This window comes from Calonectris borealis, chromosome 1 (genome assembly GCF_964195595.1).
Source record: "Calonectris borealis chromosome 1, bCalBor7.hap1.2, whole genome shotgun sequence".
NCBI lineage: Eukaryota > Metazoa > Chordata > Aves > Procellariiformes > Procellariidae > Calonectris > Calonectris borealis.
The window spans coordinates 217144288-217162718 of NC_134312.1; the positions used below are offsets into that span (position 1 = coordinate 217144288).

Here is an 18431-nt window from a genome sequence, read left to right on the forward strand (position 1 = left end):
GGCAGCTCGGGCGATGTCTGACACCAGGGTTCAGTCCGTCACGCCGTGTTATCAAGCTGACAGCAGCTTCAGGAAGCTGGCATGAGGACCTCCTCAAATTTTCCAAGCCTGAAGCCACCGTGTGCCTTTTCCTCCTCCGTGGGGACGTTAGTGCTATGGTTCAGGTGTCAGGGTCCCGTGGTGGAGAAGGACGCATGCGTGGGCGACGCGGGAGCTCACGCTGCCGATAGAGGCTTGCATGCTTCTTCCCATGCAGAGGGCTTCGGAAAGGCTATGTAAATAATAGCAAAAACTAAATAAATAGCAAAATGAGAAGAAGTTAAGGCAAGGGGGCAAAGGAGTACTGAGAGGGACAAGGTCCAGCACAGCGCTGGAGCATCATATAAGTGGGGCATTCACATGGAAGTGGGAGAAGCCAGCTTCAGACCTGTTGCTCCCTGGACAGTGTCCATCCCCTGGCAGACCAGGACAGCAGGACACTCTCCACCTCTCCAACTGAGCCCGTTGTCCCAGGGCAGGAGGGATCCCATCCAGAAGGAGCATGGTGGTATGGCCTAATGGTCACAGCAACGCAATGGTGGACACCGGAGGAGCAGTCATCTCTAAGGGTTGGTGGTGGCTTTTCCCCTACAGTCCATAACAGTGCTGGGAGCAGGATCTGGCCTCTCCTGGAGATGTCTACCCCCAGGTTATAATCTGACTATACCTTGCATGATGTCCTGGAGGACAGGGCAGTTTTGGGAGGCAGACGGAGAACCAACAGCCTCTTCCAGGCAGCCTGCAGCTCTGCCTGCCTGGATGGAAGATGCAGTTGTTCCTTCAGGCTTGGGAGGACCTGGAACGCTGCAGCTTCCCGGGGGCGGTTTCCTCACTGGGTGTCTGCTTGCATCACTTTTATACACAGCATCGAGAAGTGCTTAAAATTAAATTTGCTATTTAAGAGCAGGCAAAGCCCTCCTGAGATGTTTCTATTTATTCTTTACTTGCAATGGCTCTGCACGCTCTTAGCCCTCCATGCAGCAGCCCCCGCTCCTCAGAGAGCGGTGCTGAAGCTGGACCACGCGTATCCCACCGCCGAAAGCTCTGCGGTCTGGCAGCATGCAGCTTTCTGTGCCGTGGCATCGCTCCTGTACCCATTCGCTTCCTTTCATCCCCATCGTCTTGTGAAACAGCTCGTGGGCTCTCCCTGCATCACCCATTCTGCAAATCCAGCCTTTCAACCCTAGCAGACTGTGTCCCACATCGGCCAAATCCATGAAGAGATTCCCCACCATCTCTGACAAGCTTTGGAGCAGATCCTGGAGCAGGAAATTTGCTCCAGATACTCTTGTGCTTCTTCACTGCCACGTGTCCATAATTTCCTTTGAATCAGCCAGTGAAGCTCTCAAGCATTTCTGCCAGCGAGGAGCCCAGTGAGCCAAACACAGCGGGACAAATCCTGCCCCCAGTTTGGAGATGCAACGCTCGTGAGGCTGGTGGGGCTGAGCAGAGCAAGGAGAGAAGCCGTCTTGCACTTCAGACCCAACGACAGCTGCCGCCTTCCCAGCACTAAGGCAATAAATCCGGGGGATCTGGATTTATTCTCCTCCAAATCACTTTATTATATTGTGAGTAATCACAAAGCCTTACAATGCTGCAGAGGTTCTTTAAAAAAACCCAAACTAACACAACAACGGTATTTGCCAGCTTTTGCTAAGACTTATTTAGCTAGCAGCTAGCGTGAGATTACACAAGGAAATCTTGCAGTCTTCAATTGGATTGTCACACTGGGTTTTAAATTTACCACAGTGGTGCAAAGACGGTAACGTTGACGGTATGTGACCCCCGAAACATTTAATCTACGTACAGACTTATAAAATTAAACAACTTTTTTTAAAATTACATTTTCTGCCAGCAGAAAAGAATTCTCTTAAAAAGGCAAGATCCACTAAAAAACCACTTCCTCCCTCTCAAACTGCCCCCGTCTTGCACTGCAGTTGGTTGCTGTTCCCCTCCAGATCCCTGCCTGTAGGCAGTCCCGTTGCCTTTTTAAGAAAAATCAATGTTTCTTGTGACTGTGAAGGCTGGTGGAGCATTGCAAAGGGTCAGCAGAGGGGGAAAACCCCCAGCACTGAAAGAAAGTGTTAAAATCCCACCCTAAGGTCCGCAAACAAATCATTGAAAAGGAGATGGATGAAAATGTGGGAGAAGGATTTCAGTATCCAAAGTGAGGTGTTGCCTCTGGCTTTTATGGGCTCAGTGGGTTTCAACCATGCCTGGAGACAGCTGCTTTGAGCAATAGGGTTTTCATTTGCAAAGACCTTCGGGGGTGTGAGGACGAAGCCTGAGCTCCTCCCAACACTCCCAAGGAGGGTTGTGGAATAGGTTTATATCTGCATCACCTTTGCGTGGACCTCCCTAAACCAGCTTCAGACATTGAAGGTTGCCCTGATGCAAGGTTGGGTTTAGAGACCAAGCTGCACACCAACCCGAGCAGGACCCCCATCCACAACACCCCTTCCCATCCCCAGGACAGAACATGCCAGGTATGGACCAGACCGTGCCAGGTATGGACCAGACCTCAGCAGACACCTCCACTGCAGGAGCTCCTTTAAGCAGGTTGAAGGCTTCACAGACGGCATTGAGTCAAGCTGTGCTGCCTTCCCCTGCTTTCTCCTAGCCTGGAGGAGAAGGGGGACAAGAGGGGTTCCCCTTTGCTTCGCTAGCATTTCAGAAACGAAGGAAAAAATGACGAAATCTCTGAGGATCAGGCTTTTAATCAGATTTCAGCTGGCAGCCAAGGAGCTGTGTGAAAGAAAGAAAAGCCACAACTCTGGAAAAAAAAAAAACCCAAGATCTTTCCCCTGATAGGCAAAGCGCTCCAGGGTCGCAGGCGTCAGTGTTAATTCCTCCCCTGGCACGTTCTGGAGAGTGTTTCGGCGCTGGAAATTGCCTCACACGAGCCCAGCTGAGTCGCAGATGTTCGGATGGGGGAACGTCAGCATGGAAACCGTTTACTCTCACGTCCTCTGGGTCTGCGTCTTGGTTTGATGAGGTCGTCAAGACGAGAATCCCTGTCAAGCTTTTCTTCCAAGCTTCCCCGGAAAGGGAGAAGGGATTTTTTTTTTTTTTTAAGCTAGGCTACAGCTCAGTTAATTCGCTTCATCGGAGGCTGGTTCCTGGGTGAGATGCGGCTGTTGGCAGACCCCTCTGCTTCCCTTGCTCCGCTGCACATCATCTCTGAGCAATACTTCGCTACAGTTAGAAAGATGGGAGGTTGCCAAGGTTGGACCTGAAGTAATTTGATGTGAGAAGGATCAAGATGGGAAAATACAGAGAAAATTGTGGGAAAAGTTCTCGACTTACTCAATGTTCATCACACACCTATGCAAATAACATGTAAAAAGCAGCACATTAGGAGCACCCTGTATTCAGGTTTGTCTGGAAATGTTTCTTCAAGACTGAAAGTGCACGACAGGGAACAGGGTGCTGCTAATGAAGGCAACATCCAGAAGGCACTTCTTGGGGGGTAATAATTAAAAAAATGGATGATGCATGGGTTTGTAAGCAAGCAGCTACAGAGTCGGTATGTTTTGGTGTGTGCTCTGGAGAGACGTAGCTTTGCTCCTACAAACGTGTCTGGGGCACGAAGGTTTGCTCCAGACTGGCTGTTCTGCCCTGGGACCTACAGAGCAGCTTGGTCCCCGTTGTCCAGCAACACCGCTCTTGAGCTAACGGGCTGCATGCAGGACCTCGATGCATTGGGCAAAATCTGGAGCCTGCAGATGATGCGGGCCAGGATTTGAGAGTTTATAAAGTCCACAAACAATCAAGTATTGGCATATACAAATATATAAATTATTGACAGTTTTACAAAAGGCACACTGCAAGCCATCTCAGTCCGACATCTGTACAAATCCCACGGCCCCCCGCCCTCCCTTCCCCACCCGTTCTCCCCAGTTTCATCACAAAACATAAGGCGCCGCCGCTACGGACCCGTGGCTGTCGTGGCAACTGAGGACCTCTTTTTTAGTCAGCCCAATTTGTCGGTGGTACTGTCCTTCTTTGATCGTCTTAAGACACTGTATGTTCTTCTCCAAGGTGATGCTTTTGATGGAAGGCAGATATTTCAGCACAGTTTTTGGCAAGGATGACACGCCTGTCCCAGAGAGGTTGAGCTCTTGTAGAGAGTTCAGACCAAAGATAACTTCAGCAGTCAGTGACTTCAGGTCGGGATTGCTGGATAAATCCAGAACTTGGAGGGCTGGTAGTTCCTTGAAGCTATAAGGAGATAACTCTTCAAAGCCATGCAGGCTGCTGAGGGATAAATGAATCAAATCTTTCAGCCCCGTGAAGCCTCCTTTCTCAATATTGACTAGAGGATTCCCGTCAAGATTTAAGTATCGGAGAGGAATCCCTTGAAGGTTTGGCACAGCCGTTAGCTTGTTTCCAGAAAGATTTAAGTTCTGAATGTTGGGGATGCTCTTTTCACGGTGCCTCGTAATTGTGCTGAGCATATTATTGGATAGATCCACATTCAGGGGTTTTCCTTGACCTTTTGAAGCAAAAATGTCCATAGCTATATCCAAAAGCTTGTTATTGCTCAAATCTATGTCGCCCAGAGGAGAACTGGAGAAACAGTCCTCTGGAAGGACTTCCAGAGAGTTATGACTCAGATCCAAGGACTCCAGGTACCGAAGCCTGGAGAAGGTTGTGGAGGAAATCTTGGCAATTTTGTTGTAGCTCAGGTCGAGGCTCACCAAGGTGGTGTATCCAGGGCCAGTAAGCATCGATTCATTGATTGTTTCCAGTTTGTTTGATGATAGATCCAAGTAGGAGGTATCCAGAGGGATTGGGACAGGAACAATGTGTGAGCCTATTCCACTGCAGTCCACCTTGGTCAAACTAAAGCTGTCAAAGAGACCAAAGCTTTCCACTTCGCAGTGGCAGCCAGGGAAGCAGGTTTTGGTGGTACCAAAACAAGGAAGGAGAAGCAGCAAATTGAACCAGGCTAGGAACTGCATTGTTGACCTGGAAAACAAGATGATAAGAAAATAGATTTAATTGCCATACAAAATTACTTCATTGAAGATGTGTAACAGTTTGAGTCGTGCAGTCTTCTCTATCTTTCCAAAGGGTTAGATTAAGTATACCCTCAAATAGCATGGATGTCCCAACACGTTGTCTCTCATGTTGTGAACCCCACTGGGAACTTAATGGATAAAAAAATACTGGGTTAACAGTCTCTGCAGATATAAGCAAGTTAAGACACAACTGGAAATTAGCTGCCTTAAAGCAAGATCTATCCAACATGCATCCTTTTGACTGGACCATGGAAGAAGCTAAATGACAGCTCAAACCCTGAGTCATTTTACAGCCCGGCAAACTTCAGCACACAGAGGTCTTCGTGTCAGGGCATCCATGTGAGGTTTGGGAGCGCTGGGTTCAAGACCCTGCATTGACAGGTTGGCGAAATCATGTAGGCTGTGCACCAAGCGGGAGACTTAGGTGACCAAAACCCTTATCAGGGAAGGAAAAACCAAAGCTCTGTTCAAATTTCCTATAGATGACAGAGATGACGGCATCATCAGAACATCCTCCAGAATGAACAGCTAGAAAGCCCAGCTGCCCACTGCCCAAATGGACAGCACGTCTCCCTTCCTTAGACTTCAGGTCCAAATTTAGAAGTAGGATCATTGCTTTATGTCAACTGGCTAAAAAAGAGGGCTAAAACCAACCCTCCTCGGGCTGGTGGCAGGCAGGACAGACAACGGCTACTTGGCTCCTCGCTTGCCGAAGCAGAGGAACCAAGGACTGCTCAGTCTAACCCAGACTCTGCTGTGGTGGGCCCAGCGTTCTGCACAGGCATCGGGTGGAGACAGCCAATTTGTTTCATATAGAGCCTCTGGAGAGTCTTTGCTAATTACATTAAGTATTCTCTCTGATTAACGATGCCAGCAAGCAAGGAGCTTTCTCCACCCCTCAAGTTTTGACACTTTTCCATCTAAGACGTTTCTGTCCCTCCATCGTCACAGTCGAGGGAGGAAGAGAGCTGATCTGCACCTCACCGGCTTTGCTGGACCTCTTCAGGTCGCATCCTAACGGCTCCTCCACACAACTGTGGGCATCAGCAGCTGCGTGATTTCAACAGCCAGCCAAAAAAGCTTTAGCTCTGCATCTCTGGAGAAGGTAAATTGGAGCGTGCCAGCATCTTGCAGGTCAGCAGAGGCAGCAAGGGCTGTCCTCGTTGGTTCCCATTGCAGTCATGGGTGATGGCTCCTCATGCCTTACAAACAAGGTCTCCAGGGGGCTGGCAACAAAAATTCCCACCAAACCAGGCAAGCGGATCCATCAGCACCGCTCTTCAGCTGTGCTGCTGGTGATAAACAGAGACTCACGTGCCAAGCACTCATTTAGCTAAAAAAAAAAAAAAATAAATCCCCTTTAAACGTGTGTTCTTATCCCCACCTCAGCCCCCCCGGTCTCTATTCTCACCTTTCCCACCGCTGTTTAAAAGCACTTTATTAACTTCATTGCAGTATCACCTTTCCCACACACCCTTTGATCTGGCTGAGGTGCCTTCCCCACAGCCCTTGCACCTTCCCAGGACCATTTCCTAGAAGTTCACACTTCATCTCCCCTCACCCACCCCTTGGCAGCAGTTTCTCTCCCTTTTCAGCATGGTCTTCTTGGCCCTGCTCTCCTTCCCAGGAGACAGACCAAGGACTACTTGCCAATGTGCAAAAGAAGTGCAAAGGGGAAAAAGCGTTGCAAAAATATTGTCCTGATCACTGATATGACTTGTCTGGCGGTAACTCCCAGACCTCCTGCAAATAGAGAGCAGAAATTGGGATTCTGGCCAAAAAGCCTGCAACCAAAGCATTGCTAAAGGCCAACACGCAGTCCTCCGGGGTCCATTATTCTATAGAAACAACAGAAAATCAGTAAAATGAGCCCTAGTCCCAGCCCGTTCGACTGTTTCTTGAGAAAACACATATGTGTGCAGAGGGGACGCAGGGGGTAGAGCTCCCTTCTGCAGACACGTTTCCAGATATCCCTTTCCTAACGACATCAAGGCTGATCCCCTCTGGTTCTGTGCAGACAGACCATAGCTTGCTCCCTTCTGCAGTTCCTCCTAAACTAAATAACACTTTTTTTTTTTCACGAAGCTGCATTTGGAACACACTGAAATGTTTTATTACCAGGGGAAATTACAGCAGTGGGGAGCTCTTTGGAAAGTCAAAAAGCAAAAATCCAAATGTTAAATGTCTCATGTACAGGGAATTACCGGCGTGTCAGCTCAGTCTACTGGTATTTCTTCTCCGAAATCCCTCCCAGTGGCTATTCCCACTTGATGTCTCAACAGGGAAAGCGCCTCCTAACTTAGAATCATAGAATAGTTTGGGTTGAAAGGGACCTTTAAAGGTCATCTAGTCCAACGCCCCTGCCGTGGGCAGGGACATCTTCAACTAGATGAGGTTGCTCAGAGCCCTGTCCAACCTGACCTGGAATGTTTCCAGGGATGGGGCATCTACCACCTCTCTGGGCAACCTGTGCCAGTGTTTCACCACCCTCATCGTAAAACATTTCTTCCTTATATCCAGTCTAAATCTCTCCTCTTTTAGTTTAAAACCACTCCCCCTTGTCCTGTCGCAACAGGCCCTGCTAAAAAGTTTGCCATCATCTTTCTTATAAGATATAACTTCTTATAACTTCTCCTTCGAAAGCCCAGCTCAGTTCCTCATGGCATTCTGTTGGCTCCGGTGGCAGCTGGATCAGACCCCAGCAGGTCCAAAGACACATCAGTGTGAGATTTGGCTTTCTGAGGACTCTTAAGACCTTCACGGGCTCCTGCTGGGCCACCTGAAGAAAACCAAGAGGGCAATCTCCAAAGTCTTAGTTTAACTGACAGAAGAATCAAAGCCAACACTGGACTTTGATATGCGGCTGCTCAAACCCCTTTTGACATGGGAATTCCCTTCCCAATCAGCCTCAAAAATGATCGCCAGAAGTGGGCAGACACAGTGACTCCCACTGCAACATCCATGGCTCCAGCCAGCAGCAAGCCCGAAACATTACGCAGCTGAAATGCAGTACACAAAGCTCAGCTTAGGTATTTGCACAACATCTATTGCCTCTTCCCTCCTCACAGCACTGCCCCAAATTCTCCCTTACTGGCTGTGCAATTGCTTTGCAGATGAGATACCATCCATTACTACCAGTTAAAAACTCCCTTACGGAGCAGCATGAAGCATTCATAGGCTAACAAGCCACTTGGCCAATAGCTCTGCTAAAAGATAGGAGAAATGAAGGTACTGGTCATCTTCCAGTCCAAGAAAGAGACTCCTGCATTGCCAGATAATCAACGAAGAGCTTAGTCAGGTACAGGCATGCTTCATCAGTGCATGGAGCAATCGATAGCGCTCTTTGAAATGGGGAAAGAAACATGCCGCAGGCATTTACAGTTCATCTGTGTACAGCGTGCATTTGAAACCGCATCAAATTGCCTTTGGATTGCTGCCTATGAGCTGCTCTGTTGATAAAGGCAAGAAGCCAAGGTATCCCCTCGTAAAAGGAAGATGAGTTATCCTCCTGCAGCACTGGAGAGATTCACCTGGAGGAAACAACCACGAGCCAGAAACTACCAGCCCCATCACCTGGGATGGCGAGGGGAAAGCCACCGGGAGAAAACAGTCCCCTCTCAGGCTGGTTCAGCCATGACCTCTTCATTTCTATGGCTGTTGTGGGGTGGAGAGATCCCAGGGATAAATTTTGGCCATCTGACAGCTCTGGGGGCCTTGTTATACCCACTGATTTCAACAGGAGATGCTGGGGGTGCAGCATTGTCCCCCACGTTTCAGGTGCCCGGAGTGGTTGCAGGGCTCTGGTCTTTGTATCTCGCTCGTCCTTTCTACACAGCAAATATCCTGAGACAACCCCAAGGAGATGCAGTGGTGGGTAACAGAGCCAAGGTTGGACCAAGCTCCTAGCAGGGTGCTAGCCTTCTCCCCAGATCCCACATCTTTCCCTGAGCCTGCAGATGCCCTGATGCCTCCTCCCTGCTCTGCTCATCCTCTGCATAATCTCACCTCACATTGAGATTTCCCTGCCAAAAAAAGAAGTTTAAATCTGATTTTAAAACTAGACTGCAAAGGAAACCCAGGTCTCAGCTGATGGTCGGGGGGGTGGGAGAGAGGAAAGCCCTGTTACGGTGTTGTTGCAAATTCACTCTTCTCACTGCACTTGATTTCCTCCCTCTCCCCTTCCCTAAAGACTTTTCTCACTAGTCTTCCCAAATCCACAGCTGAGACTTTGCCACCTCGTTCCCACCCAAGGGAGATGTGCTGACACATCCCGCCCTGAACGGAAGCCCATTGCTTGGGGACTGGTCCCCCCCCTCGGGAATGCGGAGATGAAGAGGATGCTACCTAGGCTACCTCCGGTTGCCCTGGCAACCACCAAGCCAGAAATCCCTACAGCCAAAAATCAAGGACTAATTAAAAAATAATACAAGAGGGAGGTGTTTGACAGTTCGTTGTTTGATGGAGTCAGGAGACGTCCCCCCTGTTCATGCTGCGCTCCTCGGCCTCCCCCAACATCTCATTTGGCAAAGCATCAGCTGAAATGCAGCTGGAATCGGGGCTGAAGACCCAAAGTCACCCAATGAGGCTTAACTAAGAAGTGCAGGTTGTCTCTACGGTGGTGTGAAGAGAAAGAAATTGCTCCAAAAGGGGATGAAAGCCACCTAAGACCAAACCCATTCTTGGAGATGCCCCATCTCTCCCTTGACCATGGTGGAGAGGGACGCCTGCTCTCCTTGGGCTGCCGGTTCCCACCCCACACCTGGCTGCCTCCTCCAAACCCAAGTCCCACCCAACAACCAGGTGCACCCAAGATGAATCAATTCAGCTCACTCATCCAACAAAAAACCTCATCTTCCTTTTCCCCCTTTGGTGAGTCAGTTTTCCAGCCGCGGGGTTACCAGTCTGACACAGGAATGGGGAAAACAGGACCTGTCTTTTCAACAGCAGATCAGCTATGACATGAAGCCCCGTGTGTCTAAGATGCGGTGGATCGATCCTGGTAATTTCCAGGTTTCTTGCCAATCTGCTGCCGGATTAATTCTGGGTTAACAACACATATAGCAACCTTTAAAGGAAAAAGGCAAAAAAAAGGAAAGGCTGGAGTCTGCCTATCCCAAATAGAGTTGCTGTTCTAGCAAAGGACGGAGGAGTTGGATTAGCAACAATATTTCATCAGGAAGAAAATTTAGGGATTGTCTTCTGTCTCTTGCATCAGCCAAGTGAACAAAAAGCAAAGTCTTTATAGCAAAGCCCACAAGGCCCACTTGGCTGCATGCACTAATTGAGGGCAGGGGAAAGGGAACGCTATTGGAAAGCGAAACAAGCTGCATAGGTTGTGATAGAGGCCATAAATCCTCCAGACTGCAAAAAAAAAAAAAAGATAGTTGGCTCTTTCTTTCTTTAAATACTTGGGAGGCTCTGAGAGGCAGCTGGGATCTGGAGCAGCAGGATGCTCCTGAGTTGCTTCTCCAACAACAAAAGTACTTCAGAGACGTTCCCCCCCCCCCTGCCCCCCATTAATTATTCTGTAAAATAGGAATAATTATTGAATAAAGTGTAGCAACAGCTACACTTTTCCAGTCTGGACTCTCCCGGGCTGAGTCCAAATGACGCCACAGATGCAATCGCAGCCCGGTCTCCAGATCCCACGCGCCAATGTGAGCCGACAGCAAAGCTGGTTCAAACCAGCCGACAACCGGAGACTATTAATCCCTTAACTCGCAAGCACACACCCCTCACGTGACAGAGAAACTGCTGCTGACAAGGTTACTCTTTTTTTTTTTTGTGTGAATCCATTGAAAGTAAAGGTCATCCAAGCTTTTACTCTGCCTGCTTCAGACACCGGCTCTTCCCTGCAGAAGGGGTCCCCGCACGCGTGCCGCAAAGAGCTGTAAAGCTTATTAAACCAAATAATGCTTCTTCACAAAGGAGTTTTGGTGTAAAGGGGAACAGGGCTTTCTGATCCATTTTTGTTGTTTTGCTGGTTTGGGGTATGCTTTGCAAATACTGGTTCTGGTTTTATACTCAGTATTTGTGATTTCTTGGATTTAGGGAGAGGAGAGCTAATGAGAATCCAAGAAGTACCTGCTATTTAGGTTTGATCCTGCATTTGCTTAGATGGGTTTAGGGGAGTTCAGTGGAGTTACTCTAGGTGTCAGTGACAGCAGGATGAGAATGAGTCCCTTGGCTCTTCTAAATTCAGCTTGATTTCACGGAGCCCATCATCAGGAGCCATTGCACAAGTCGCTTTTGAGTGATAAGTTATCACCCTTCACTTCACACTGGTGGTTTTATCAGTGGGAAGTGCAAAGCTGTTTAGACAGCAGAGCCATCCCCAATTACTCATCAGGATATAAAGAAGGGGATGTGCAACCCCCAGTCGTCTTCTCCTCACCCTATTTCCCCCACCAACGCATGCAAGCATTGGGATGGGGGGAAACTCAGCCACTGGGATGGTGCCTTTAGCCCTTATGGCTCAATGTAAAGAGACGTCGAGGGCCTGAACAGGAGGTAAAATCACCCTGTAGGTGCCTGAATGCTTTTTGCTCCATTTTCCCACTCGCTGGGGAAAATCAGAATTAAATGCAGGGAACGAGGAAAAAAAAAAGAAAATATTTCTCTATGAATTCCTTTCTGCTTTAATGACTTCTAATAATGGATGTGAAAGCACCTCCTTTGCATTCAGTCAAGAGCCCCACCACCAAAGGGGGAGTCGTTAGCAAGTAATTAACCCAGTGGTATCAGGAATCTACGTTACCAGGCTATGCAAGAATAATATACAATAGGCACCAAACTGGGGATGGAAAGAAAAAGTCGTCTCTCCTCCCTCAATGCAGAGACCTGGTTGTATTTAAGGCAGACCAGGGTGGGTGATGTGATGGGGACGGGTGGGCTCAGGACGGGATTTCCCCTCACTGACCTGTGGGTCCCCAGGGATCACAGGAGGTAGCCAAGACAAGCAGATCTTGAGCCAGTGGTTCATTTGCTCTGCAGGGTGCTTTGTTCCCGTTTAGGTGATTTCAAGAGGGGACAAAACTGCCATAAAGAGAGGTGAGATGCTGCTCCCAGATCTGGACAAGAACCACATTGCTCTGCATCAAGTCTATCTTTGCAAGACTTGAATCTCACCAAAAAAACCATGGAATTTGGGGTGTGGACAGCCAGAAGGGCCGAGGAAGGCAAAACCAAGACACCGTTCCTCATTTTCCCCATATCTCAGTTATCTGCATTAACTTTTCTCAGCTCCGTACATAGAGAAACTGCTGAGCCCAAACCACAATGATTAACCAGCATCCCACCGATCTCCTGTCCTTCAGGGAGAAGAATGGATCTCCCACCTTCAGGGAGATTTTCATGGACATTACAGGGGATGGGATAGATAAGATTAGCAAGAGCAAAGCCAAATTAAGCATCAGAAGCATTTCACAAGCCCAAAGCCAAACCCAAGCAACCCCTCAACCCACCTGCAGAGGAGACATATGGGATTATCAAGAGGGAACCCAGCACCTCCAAATCCTACGGCTTCACACTATGGGTTTGTTTTCAAACATGTGATGCCGCCCCTTGCTCAGCTGAAACCGCCTCTGCCCTATTTTTTTCTTTAAAATTAAAAAAAAAAAAAAATTGTCCTTTCTTTAGAAAAGAAATGGAGAGCCCCATTAAAATAGTCTTTGCTCCAACTGTTAATGTCACAAATCCCATCTGCTTTGTGAGAAGCAATGGGTAATTTATCATCCTAGTGTTTAAACAGCTAATAGTTTATTCCACTTGTGCAATCTCTCCCCCCGCATCCCTCATCCCCCCCAAGGAGGAAATCAAGGTGCGGCGCGGTGTATTTTGGGCTCTGACAAAAGAAAACCTGTGCGGGCAGGTCTGCCAGCCCATACGGCGAGTTCCAGCTGATTTATATCGGCAGCTGAAATACGGACAATTTCTGCCGCCCCGAGAGCTGTTTGCCTCAAAAAGCCACAGCTTGGAAGCAAACAACAGCCCAACTCCCGGCAATTTCACCTCGAGTGCGAAAAAGTCGGTGCGACCTCCAGCACGGGCAAATTAGGAATTAAATCACCGCTGCACCAGGGTTTTGCACAAAAATCCCCCTTCCCCGCTCAGCCCAGGAAGCTGTCAGGTTAATAGCGGTTTTATTCGGGGATGGGGAAATAGTCTCCCGTGGCTTTGGAAAGCAATTTTGTTCGCCAGCCTCACGCTGAGCTGTGCTTGTGCCTGGAGGAGGCGTTCCCGAAAGGAAATGAAGTTTGCCAAGCCTCTGGAGCGGAGGCATCCTGGCCCCACCGTTGCCTCCTGGCTATGCCAGCTGCAGGACCACTCAAACTGGGAGCATCGGCAGCCGCACGCCCGTTCCCAGCAGCCCGGGATGCGCGGGATCAAGGTGCCTGCAAGTGATGCAGGAGCTCAGGGCTTTCTCCTGCTCCAGCATCACCCCGGGGGTGACCACCCCGAATCCTTTTACCCCCCGACAGCCCCTGCTTCCCGTCCTCCCCCTCTGCTTTGTAACAGCGAGCGTTTCCAGGCACGGGAGGTCTCGCTATCCCAGCACTTGCTGAGCGTAACACAGACCTCATCTCAGCCGGGAACACAAATATTTTTCTTAATCGCCTCAAACTCAGCCCGAACAGGATCTTTATCACAAACCCAGCGCCACATCCCAGAACGGGAGGTCTCCGTTGCAGAGGAGTTATTTTGGCACAAATAGGTTTACGAACCAGCCCTTCGGCATTGCGCTTCACAGCAAAGGGAGAAGCTTACACCGAGTTTTACACCATCCCTACTGCATTTTGCTGTAGAGGGACCTGCTGAAGCTACCAACAGATCCCCCTGCCCCAGCATCTCCGATGCCCAAGGGCTCGCCGTGATGCATGGAGGGAGGCTGCGAGTACCCAGGCTTTACCCAAATCACAGCAGTAACCCTGGGAGGATTAAATCCTCCTTCTTCAGGGCTGCATCCCCCTTTGCAAAAGATCAATTTAAAAATGATGGATCGCAGTTTCGTCTGCAACGTCGGGGTTGCACATGCTTCCCCCTCCTCTCCGACCATTCCTGGTGTCAGACTAAGAAAGCCGACAAGCTGACGTGAATTTTTAAAGCATAAAACACCTGAGGCAGGACCTTATTTCTTACTGGTCAATTATTGAAAGCTAAAAAGATCCTAGCAAGCTTCTCCTATAGCCTCAGCCCTTGACAATGCTCTCCCACACCTGATCCTCAACCCCAGCCGGTTCCTGTGCCGGCTCCTGCTACAACGATACTTTTTCATAGCACTCCGGCTCCCAGAGACATGATATAATTCAAGAGGAATGCACTCCGGGATGAACACCATACGCCAGGCCAGCAAGAAACGTTAAGAGGTGCAGCATGGGGAGAAGAAACCTCTTAACCACCATGGACGCTTCTTGGTTTTAACTGTTAATAGAGCTGCTTGGCCGTATCATCGTGCCTGGTTGGGAAATGCCACCTGCCAGGAATGTCCCTGGGATGGCACATGCCATGTCCCACCCCAGGAGAGCGCAGGTTGCAAGGACCCACCAGCGGCTGTCTGGTCCATGAGGGAAAGGCGTGATGTCTATGGATGTACCCCTATGGAGGTACCCCACATCCTTGACCTGCTTTGCTTTCAACCACCCCAGTGGGCTGCAGAAGGACCATGCTGCATGGATGGACATGGATGGGTTCTCCTGGAGAGGATAAACTGAGCAGGGGGAAGGAAGGAAAAGAGAGGAGGGATGGTGCCAGGGGAAGGAACATCCCAGGATGATGCCTCTGCCCTTCCTGGTGAGACACAGCCCACCAGGAACTCATAGCAGCCCCATCATCCTGTATCTCTTAGGGCTTTCCAGCTCTTTCTCCTCGAAACAGAAGTGGCTGCAAATCAGCTGCCTCCGACGGGTGCCTTGGTCGCGCCCGGCTCCAGCAAGCAGAGGGCAGCGGCACCAGCCGAAATCACGCGAAAAACAGAAGGAAAAGAAATTCGCCCTGGTGGGACTTTGACTGGGCAATGCCTCCAGCCCTGGCAGAAGGATTTTAAGAAGACCCCACATGGCTTTAGCTCCCTGAAAGGCAGCAGCTCCCAAGCTCCCTTCTCCTAGCAGCCCTGCGGGACTGCTGGCTTCAGTAAGGGAGGGCAAAGCGAGGAGACAACGTTAGGCTGGGTGCCCCTCGGTGCTGCCTCAGCCGGCCCAGGGCTTCTTTGTGGGCTTTTTATTTATTTTTGTGGTTGGGGTTTTTTTTTTTTTTTCATGCACAATAATCTCCGGGCCTCTTTGCCGCCTGTAGCTCTCAGCGTGCAGCTGCAGACCCTCCACCGAGGAGATAATAAATACAATCCTGGCCGTCATTGTTGCAAACAGCACAGCTGGAGGCTCCCGTCTCGTTCCCCTCCCGGCCTTTCTCTTCCCTCCCCCACCCCCCCCACCCCAATAATTCTTGCAACATGGTGCTGCGAACAATGAACGCCAGTGAAAACGCCCAGCAGAGCATCAGCCGGGGCTTCAGGAGCTGCCCCCAGCCCGGCAAAGCGCATGAGGCATTCGCTATGCCCAGCGGGTCTCCTACAAGATTTGGGAAGGGGGGATTTGGGGAGGGGAAGGGGATCTGGGTAAAGCTGACAAAGGGTTTAGCAACAGGGCATCATCCTCACCGTGGTTCCCACCCCGGATGATGCTTGACTGCACCAGTGACGTGGTGTTGTGGCGTCTTCTTAGCTCTTTGTCTCCCCTCCCTGGCCTGGGATCCTCCAGTCCGTCTTGGTTGGCATGGGGTTTTGGAGAGAAAGGTCATCTAAAGCGGGTTGGGAGAGCCACGTCCCCAGCAGGACCCATTTCTCACTGCTGATGTTACAGTAAGTCCCCATTCACGTGCCTCAGTTTCCCTCCTGACACCTTCAGGTTGAGTAACCCCAAGACCGAGAGGTGTTCATTCCTGCGTTGGGGATGGGGGTACCATCCCCAGGTTCAAATCCCACCAGTTTAACTGGGAACGGAGCACAAGCCAAGACGCCCCAGTCTCACCTCGCGCAGAAGCCCCCAGGCAACACCGCCACTGCCACAACTGGTCCAGCCAAATGCCACCACTGTCCTCGTGCACCATGTCCAATCCTGCCTTGCCTGGACACTCTGGAGACACCAGCTCTGTTTTGCCATCTGCAAAATGGGCAGCCAGGCTGGGGGACAGGGAAGGGGACATCTGGGGAGGTGTTTGGGGTGGAAAAGTATCTAAGCACCTCTCAAACCAGTGTTTGTGGACTCTAAACCGTGGCTGCAGTCTCGGTGGCTGCCAACAGCAGGCCTGCCTCTTCAGGGACCTCTGCCCACCCATGCTGCTCACCTCCCCTGCTTCCATCCTGTCCCCATCCCTGTCCCCTTGTTTTTGGAACAGCTCTGTGGCACTTCTGCCATGCCATGGAGGTGCCGCAAGTCACCCAGGACACGCACAACCATCTTCCTTTACCATTTAACCCTATATTAAGCCACCTCCTAAACCAATTTGACCTGATTTCGCTGACCGGCAAAGACAGGCTTCCCAAATTGCAGCATCCTCATACGTGTCCCCCATATGGACTACGTGGGGCTGGCCCCTTCCACCCTGTTCCTTCCTCCAAAGCCAGGGGAGGTCACCATGTACCATGTTGTGAGCACAGGAGATAGGGACATCACCATGGGACATTTGGGGACAGTCCAGAAGAGCAATGCTCTCCCACAGTGCATGAGACTGGCCAGGTTCAGAGTTACCCTGTGATCCTTTAATCCTTTGAATTGGAGGTCTCTTGCAAGGGGTTGCAAGAGGTTGGTCCTGGAGGTCCAACACACCTTGGGTGGGAACTGAGCCTTCGCACCGGGATTAAAGGATTTTGGAGGAAGGGTCTCCTCCATCCTGCTGTGTGAAACTTGGCCTTGCCATGCATCCTGCCGCAGACATCTCATTCTCAAGGATGGGAGGAAAACGGGTGATTTTGGGTCAGGGATGTGTCCTGCCCCACTTAGAAAGCTCTGCGCACGTTTGTCACTTCAGACATGATGGGGGTGAGGAATCACATCCGCTTTGACCCATCTGCCACAGGAGGGCTTTACGTTTAAATCTCAGTCTTTCCTGATGAGGGATCTTTTATTCAAAATCAAAAAAAAAAAAAAGGTCCTTATTTCCCTCCCCACCCCTGGGTTTGAGCTGCCGGGCACAAACCAGGAGAAAAGAGAGGAGTCAGCATCCCAGATATATGGACAGCAAAAAAGAAGGAGGAGGAGGGAAAGGGGAAGGAAAAGAAAACCCACAGATGCCGGCACTCAGATATTACACACAGCACATGGCCCCTCGCTCAGCTACGGCAAAGATAAAGTGGGTTTTTCTCCCAGTTTGCCACTGCTCCAACAGGCAGATTTCCAGCCTGGTTAATGCAACTCAGGAATGTCCCGTGCTAAGGCAGCCAGGCTGGTTTAATCTCTTGCAAGCGGCGGGGAGGGGGGAGGCCGGGGCGATTCTCAGAGCACATATTTCCTTCCCCCTCCCCACTCTGCATCTTAAATACTCCAAGAGAGAACGATGGAAACTCCCAGGAAATTAAAAAAAAAAAAAAAAAAAAAAATTGCAATACAAATGAAAATCTCAAGGCTTCCCTGTAATGAATGGCTGAGCCATTCATACGTTCCCCTTGATAGGTCCAGGTGCCAAGTTTTAAGACAAGAAACGGCTTGCTCAAGCCAGCCTTTATCTCTTCCCGGCCCTCCACATCTCAGCGTTCGGAAGTTTCTTTTGATAGCCTGCCAGGCGGCCAGCGCTGCGGCTACCGGGCACGGCCCGGGGGTGCCGGGGGTCAGGAGGGCTGCTGGACAAGGATGCCTTGTCTTATCCCACCCTCCAGCCTCTGCTTCTCCCCACCAACCAGCTGACAAGCGGGGAGGAGGAGGGAGAAGAGACTGAAAGAGGAGAAAAAAAAAAGCAGTTAGGGATGGAGGGAAAACTCTAAACCTCCGGAAGACGATGGCTCACCTTTTTTTCCCGGCTCTGTCTCGCACCGGGGTGGCACACGCTGCCGTTCACTGCGGGGCTGGGGGAGCACAGGGTGCTTTTTCCTATATCCAAAAAAAAAAAAAAAAGACGACTTTTGCATGTTTTTTTGTTTTACAGCTCTTTTTTCCCAATTTCCTCCCACCCTTTCAATGCTGTTTTATTCCTTGCACTCAGTCTTAAAGAATAGGGGAGCAGGAGACCCTCACCCCAACCCTGCACCCTTCCCTGCCAGTCCACCTCATTGTCAGAAATTAATGTCCCCTGGGATGTCCATCATGCCCTCGTTCCCTCTGGGCATTTTGTAATTGCTCCCCACTGCCTCTGCAAGCAGCTGCTCAAATTCATTCACAA

At 50.1% G+C, this 18431-nt stretch overlaps 1 protein-coding gene across 1 annotated transcript; it reads right to left on the reverse strand.

Moving 5' to 3' along the window:
- Positions 1-1576: 1576 nt before the first annotated feature.
- Positions 1577-18142, reverse strand: TSKU (tsukushi, small leucine rich proteoglycan). The gene is made up of 2 exons (XM_075140334.1): positions 18060-18142; positions 1577-5010 (listed from the first exon to the last, which is right to left on the reverse strand). Exon 2 carries the CDS (start codon positions 5001-5003, stop codon positions 3945-3947), a length of 1059 nt encoding a protein of 352 aa, XP_074996435.1. The 5' UTR covers positions 5004-5010; positions 18060-18142; the 3' UTR covers positions 1577-3944.
- Positions 18143-18431: the final 289 nt, after the last annotated feature.